At 36.9% G+C, this 7,163-nt stretch overlaps 1 protein-coding gene across 4 annotated transcripts in view; it reads right to left on the bottom strand.

Moving 5' to 3' along the window:
- Positions 1 to 5,228: 5,228 nt before the first annotated feature.
- CCDC181 (coiled-coil domain containing 181) overlaps positions 5,229 to 7,163 on the bottom strand; it is a 52,830-nt gene continuing 50,895 nt past the window's right edge. For all 4 annotated transcript variants that reach the window (XM_020974705.2, XM_020974706.2, XM_020974704.2 and 1 more), the window contains one exon: positions 5,229 to 5,647. In XM_020974705.2, the coding sequence (XP_020830364.1) occupies positions 5,485 to 5,647 (163 nt within the window). In that variant the 3' untranslated portion in view covers positions 5,229 to 5,484. The remainder of the gene's footprint in view (positions 5,648 to 7,163) is intronic.

Genomic DNA, 7,163 nt, shown 5'->3' with positions numbered 1-7,163 from the left:
CTTGGACCAGTCACACTCACATACCATTGACCAACAGTCTAACAATGAGGCAGGTGTACGTGAAGATTAGAGCAGAAATGTTTGCATGATACTAGTTTCAACAATCACATCATAATGGTGGATTCACAATGAAGAGTGAAGAGAAACATAATATCAAACATTAAGGAACATTAGAAGCCATCTACTCCAATCCCCTCATTTTACAGGTGAGGAACAGAGGCCATGAACAGGTAAGTGATTTGTCCAAAATAACACAAGCAGTATTGAATTTGAACCCCGCTCTTCCTGATGCTCAGGACCACGACATTATCCATTACACTATATTGTCTCTCAAGTCTGCAACAACAGAACATGCAACAAAAAGACCGTGCAGAATCTACGAGATCTCATGATAAATATCAATCACATTAATATACCATCGTTGTTTTACAATTCACTTTCCTCATAACAACCCTGTGATGTAGCTAATGATTGTCCCAATTTTACAAATAAATGAAGAAGGTCAGAGATATTAGGTGACATGCCCGAAGACTCAAATCTAGATCTTTTGATTAAAGAGCTCCATATAAAGAATTGGTAGAGGCATTAGTGGGTAGCAAGGAAGACAGATAAGAGGTGAACCATCTAAAAAATTAAATACTTAAGGGCCACAATGAGCTGACTAAAGGCTAAGATCTAGGTAGATAAAGAAAGTGGTCAAGCTGTTTAGACAAGACCACAAAAATGGAAATTTTGAATATAAACATTTTTATCATTTTCTATAGTTTTTTTTTCATTTATTTTCCTTCTGGTTTTTAACATCTACTTTGCTTTATTTTAGGTTTATTTCTTGGCTTTCTAAATTTTTAAATATATATTCAGTTATTTAATTCTCCTTTCATTTATTATGTTTCTGGGGATATAATTTTCCCCTTTAGGACTGCTTTAGCTTCATCCCAGAAATTCTGGTATGATAATTCATCAACATTTTCTTTGAAATAATTATTGTTTCTATGATTTGTGTTTGACCCACTCATTATTTAACATTCATTGTTACATCTTTATCTGGGTCTATGCCTTTTGTTGGTATTCATTAAACTGATTACTATTTGTATTATGCTGTGGCCTTTAAAGAATGTTTACTATTTCTGCCATTTTACATTTATTTGCAATATTTCTGTGCCCTTCTATATGGGCAATTTTTGTAAAAGTTCTACAGGGTCCTGAGAAAAGTATGTATTCTCGTACAGCCCCATAAGTTGTCATAAGTCTTTTAGCTCTCCTTTCTCCAGAAATTTGCTAAATTCTGTTTTTTCCTTTTTGCTCATTTTTGTTAGATTAGTCCAAAACTGAGAGAGGGACACTGAAATCTATCACAATATTACTGTCTTTGCTTGTATTCAATTAAATTTTCCTTTATTAATTTAGATGCTAAAGCATTTGGAATGTAAGATTAATATTGATAATGGGATCTACAATTCCTTTCAGCATAATGTACTTCATCTTACACCTGTTGTGAATTTTTGGTTTGGTTTTGTCTGACTGATTACAGCCTACTTTTTTTTGATTCACCAATGCATAGTAAATTTTGTTTCTGCCTTTTGTTTTTATTGTGTCTGTTTTTAAGGTGTGTTTCTTATAAGCAACAAATTGTGTTTTTTTAATTCAGTCTCTTTTTCATTTTATTGGATTGCTTAATCCATTCACACTTAAAGTTATGATAGGTCTCCATTTTCCTCCATTTGCCTTGGATGTTGGGCTTTTGGATTGGTCTGTTCTTCTTTCTCTGTAAAGAAGGTACTTTGTCCCTTCAGTTATTTTTTCTTAATTTAAGGCAACCCCATTCCCATCAGCTCTCTTTCCCTTACCCTCAACCACCCTCTCCCTGCCAATTTGTTACTCCTTTCCTTAGTTTAGCTTATTAATTTTGCTTTCCCTTTAATCTACTTATCTAATTCTTAACATTTATCAAATTATTAAGAAAAATTATCTAGTCTAATTCTTCCATACTTTTTCTCAGTTGTCAGGTAAAATCCCTTTTCCCTTTCAGCTCATTTTGTTTTGAAATTTTATTTTCTGCACCTTTTTCTAAAAATATTTCTTTCCCTCATTCATTATTTATATTCATTTCTTGGCCTTTATTCTTTGACTGATGGCTTTATGCTTTTATTCTTATTTCTTCCTTCTTTAGTCTCCATATTCCTTTTGGAATTAAACCTTGGGAGGTACCTATTTTGAGTTCCCACTTGCTTCTAAACAATTTCCGTTGTTGCCCTGAAGATCTTGTCCCCTAACTTCCCTTTTCTAGCATTTCCTGTAGACAGAAGACAGAAGTGTCACCCTCTGAGAGGTATTTTCCATGTCCTTGATTGCAGTTTATTATTACCTTTAGCTCTCCCCATTTTTTGCTCCATTTGCCACGAAATCTCCACCTTGGAGTCATGCCCTCCCAACTCTTTTGGGGATCAGTTGCCCAGGACCTCTGATTTCCCTTCTCCTGAGGCAAAGATGAGTGACCTAAGCGCCAAATCCCTATAGATTATATCCACTGTAATTTCCTCGTCTCCCATTATACGATCTCTCTCTTCCTCTATATAAGTACTCAGTGAGACACTTTCGCATGACTGAAACAAGCTTTCTCTCTCCCTTTGCTTTCTCCTTTGCCCTTTCTTTTGTACCCTCCTCCTTCACGAAAGACTAAGTTATTTTCTCTTCATTGTTAACCTTTGATTTGATCAAGGCATGTCACATATTCCCCTCTGTCTTCTTCCTCCCTTTTCCCCTTTTATTCACCCTCCCACTCTGCAGTTTAGTCCCATTTAAAAAAAAAAAAAGATTCACCTGTAGGTGAGGTGTTGGGAGTTTTATAAAATCCGTGGAATTTGAGGCCTCTTCTTCATCGAGCTCCACTTCCACTCTTCTCCCTTGGTGTGCCTTGATAGAGCAATCTCCTAATGGTCCCTCTGTTATTTGTTGTTGTTATTGTTGTTTTTAACCTCATAGGTGACTTTCCTCTCTAGGTCTTCTTCCCTCAAATTTTCCAGAATAATTTGTTATTTGTTCCTACCTGGGTGGCTGTCTTTGTTTACCTTTCTAATATTTCTGTTGTCTGAGATGTTTGCAAAGCAAATAATCCGCTCATGTTTAGTTTCTTTATAGGAAAGCTACAAATGCCTCTTTTTAATTGAATGTCCATCTTTTTTCATTAATGGTTAGGCTCAGGTTTGCAGGATATATCACTTGGGTTGCATCTTGGGTTCCTTTGTTTCTTGTAACACATTACTCCATTCCCTTCTGAGGTTTCTGTCAGGGGCAGAATAGTTATATCATTCAGTCTATTTGAAGGTCTCTCTCCTAGTCACCTGCAGAATTTTCTGCTTGTCATTAGAATTATTAAATTTAGCCCATATGCGTCTTGGACTTTGCAGCATAGGTTTGGAGTGTGTGTGTGTGTGTGTGTGTGTGTGTGTGTGTGTGTGTGTGTGTATTTTCCTGGTTTGGAGTGTGTGTGTGTGTGTGTTTTCCTGAAAGAAAACAGTGGATTAGCACTTTGTATGTTCAGAAGTTCTGCAGTTTCCTTGTATTATTTCTTCCATTATGGGATTCAGGTTTTTAGACTTATGTTATTCTGAGAGATCTATCATCCTTACATTATATCCATTCTGTCTGCAAAATCAACGTTTTGCTTGTCTAGAGATCATATTTTTGCTTCTCTTCTGATTGTCCTATTATTTGCATTCCTAATAAGTTCTCTCTCTCTCTCTTTTTTTTTTTATGAGGTTTGCCACCATGGACTCAAGTATTTCTCTTCTGTAAATTATTTCTGCTATGCAGGCTATGAGTTCTGTTCTCACAATTCTTATTTGTATTTTAAGCTATTCAAAAACATCCTTCTGTGGTTTCACATTCCCTTGGGAATCTACAGGGTCTTTGGCCTCATCATTGGCTAATTTTCATTTGTCTTGCAATAATTATTCATAGATGTCATTCCCATCTGTTATTATATCTTTTTTGTTGATTTATCTGCTTATGCTCAAGGTCTTTAACTGAGTTTTCTTCTCCTAAGATCTTTGGCAATTTCAGTCGTTTTTCCTTGTATTCGTCTACTGCTCCCTTTCTGACTCCTTCCCCTCTGGGGACAGTTTCTCCAGGGGGAATGAGTCTCAAAGATTTCTCAGCTTCCTCCCACAATGAGGAATTCACACTTCACTAGCTTCAATCTCTGCCTCAGGTGACAGAATGATTACAGGTGGATGCCAGTCTTCTTCAGGCACTGTGGAATATTACACATGTTGACATTCCACCTCCCTTGTCTCTCCCTACCTCTCTAGCTGAGCTTTGGTGTAACACAGAATGCTACCATGCTATATTTCATGCCAGACCAATATTCTGGCATGAGGAGTGGAGATGAGGCAGAGTTGAGTTGTAGCAAGCCTGGATCAGCCTATGGGTATACAGTTCTGCCATACAGTGTCGGTCACTAGGGGAGGAGGACATTGAGTGACTGAATTAGGGATTAGCTTTTTTTACTGTTAGTTCATCTGGTTGTTACCTTATTAGGATTCTTGGTGTCTTAGACAGTGGAGGCAGGTGAAATTTCTTTATCTCTTGCACCTAATTCCTATTTTGGAGAGGTTTGAGAGGTTGGGAGGATTGAAGAAAGTGTCTAGTCCTCTATCTTGTTGGTCTCATGACCTAGACTGAGATAGCCAAAAGACAGGTTGATGATTTAGGACTAGAACTCAGTAAGATGACTACAGCTGGATAGATTTGGGGAACATTTGCACAGATGTGGTAACTGAACTCATATATAGCAGCTACGATAACCAAGTGAGCTTGAGAAGAGGAAAAAGAGAAGAGGGACTGGGACAGAGGACTGGAAAATACTTACTGTTAAAGGGTGTGGCATACTGAAACAACCCTCAATCTGTTTCATGAAATGTTTTAGTACACAAGTCATAAAGTAGCAAGAGGGGAAGGTGGGGCAGACCTATGATTTCACTGATATAAGGCACTCCCAGTGAGAAAACTCTCTCTACTAAGGCACAACAATGTGTAGTCTGCCCAGGACCAACAGATCAGTTTGCACCAGAGGCAATACTTGTACCCAGGTCATCCTCACTCCAAGGCTGGCTCTCTATCCACTAAGCCAAGGTGCCTTAAAATGGCATTATGGTGTTTTCAAAGCAATAAATTATTTTAAGTTTTTTTTAATAATTGTTAGTCCAGTAAGTTAAAACTAGTGAAAATGGATTTCATTCATCTTGTTCCATTTAATTTGTTTGAAACAATGCATGTGGAATACTTTACAACAGTGAAATAAAAGGCATTTATTCAGTTCTAGGATTTTAAAAAAATAGATAAATTCACTGTCACTGAAGGATGAATATATTTTCCCATCATTTAGGATATGACCAAAGCACACAGACCAGAACAAGGAATGACATCTGCTGCTGCGAGGGGAAACTGGCTACCAATGTAAAGATCCGGTGCAGACAGGAACCTTCAACTGTAATGATTGGTGAAACGAAAGGGCTTAGTTTCTGAAATGTTGTAAAGAAGGTTCTGCAGCTGTTTGGATCGCCGGGCTTCGATGCGCAGCTGCCTGGCTCTCTCTTTGGCAGCCTGCTGTTCGGCCAGCTTCTCTATTCGTTTTCTTTTCAGCCATCTGGAAAGACACAAAGACATTTTGTGGGCATCTAAAAGGACTATGTTAAATGCACCAACCCTCCCCAAAATGGAAGGAACCTGGCATTGACTTAAAATAAATAAATATATTAAATTGAAAAGTTTTTGCACAAACAAAGCCAATGCAACTAAGATTAGAAGGAAGGTAGAAAACTGGGAAAGAATTTTTGCAACCAGTCTCTCTGATAAGGGCCTCATTTCTAAAATACATAGAGAATTAAGTCAAATTTATAAGAACACAAGCCATTCCCCAATTGATAAATGGTCAAAGGATATGAACAGACAGTTCTCAGATGAAGAAATTAAAGCCATCTATAGTCATATGAAAAAATGCTGTAAATTACTATTGATTAGAGAAATGCAAATCAAAACAACTCTGAGGTACCACATCACACCTATCAGATTGGCCAACATGACAAAACAGGAAAATGATACATGTTGGGGAAGATGTGGGAAAATTGGAACACTAATGCATTGTTGGTGGAGTTGTGAAATGATCCCACCATTTTGGAGAGCAATTTGGAACTATGCCCAAAGGGCTATAAACATGTACATACCCTTTGACCCAGCAATAGCACTTCTAGAGCTAAATCTCAAAGAGATCATACAAATGGCAAAAGGACCCACATGTACAAAAATATACATAGCAGCTCTTTTTGTGGTGGCAAAGAATTGGAAATTGAGAGGATGCCCATCAATTGGGGGAATGGTTGAGTAAGTTGTGGTATATGAATGTAAGAATACTACTGTGCTATAAGAAATGATGAACAGGCTGACTTCAAAAAAACCTGGAAAGACTTGTATGGTCTGATGCTGAGTGAAGTGAGCAGAACCAAGAGAATACTGTACACAATAACAGCCACATTGTGTGATAACTAATATTGATAAACTTAGCCCTTCCCAGCAATACAAGGATCTAAGACATCTCTAGAGGCTTTATGACAGAAAATGCTATCCACATCCAAAGAAAGAACTATGGAAGTTGAATTGCTATCTTTTTTTCCCTCTTCTGTTGAGTTCTGGTTCCTCTTTCTAATGGTTCCTCCTATTGGTTTTAATTTTTTACTTAACAACTTCAATAATGTGAAAATATGTTTAATAGGAATGTAAATGTATAGTCTATATCAGATTGTGTGCCGTCATGGGGAGGGTGGTGGGGAAGAAGGGGGAGAAAAATTTTAAACTCAAAAGCATATGGAAATGATTATTGATAAATCAAAATAAATTAATAAAAAAATTAAATTGAATTTAAAAAATTAAAAAAAATAGTCCCAGGAGAAGATATTAGGCTCTAATTTTCTCAAACATCTACTTAGAAAGGAAACCAACTGTTGCCATAGTTTACATTGGATTCAAATGTTCAGAAATTTCATCCTATGACACTGCCAATTTAGGGAACATTTTTATACTAGAGGCAAAGGACTTTATAGATTTCTTTCTTCAGGGGAAATTTATATACACACATACACACATATACACATACATATTAGACACAT

Source organism: Phascolarctos cinereus, unplaced genomic scaffold (genome assembly GCF_003287225.1).
Source record: "Phascolarctos cinereus isolate Bilbo 61053 unplaced genomic scaffold, phaCin_HiC Scaffold_5;HRSCAF=322, whole genome shotgun sequence".
Classification (NCBI taxonomy): domain Eukaryota; kingdom Metazoa; phylum Chordata; class Mammalia; order Diprotodontia; family Phascolarctidae; genus Phascolarctos; species Phascolarctos cinereus.
Note: the sequence above shows the minus strand (reverse complement) of the source record. Positions and strands in the feature narration are given on the sequence as shown.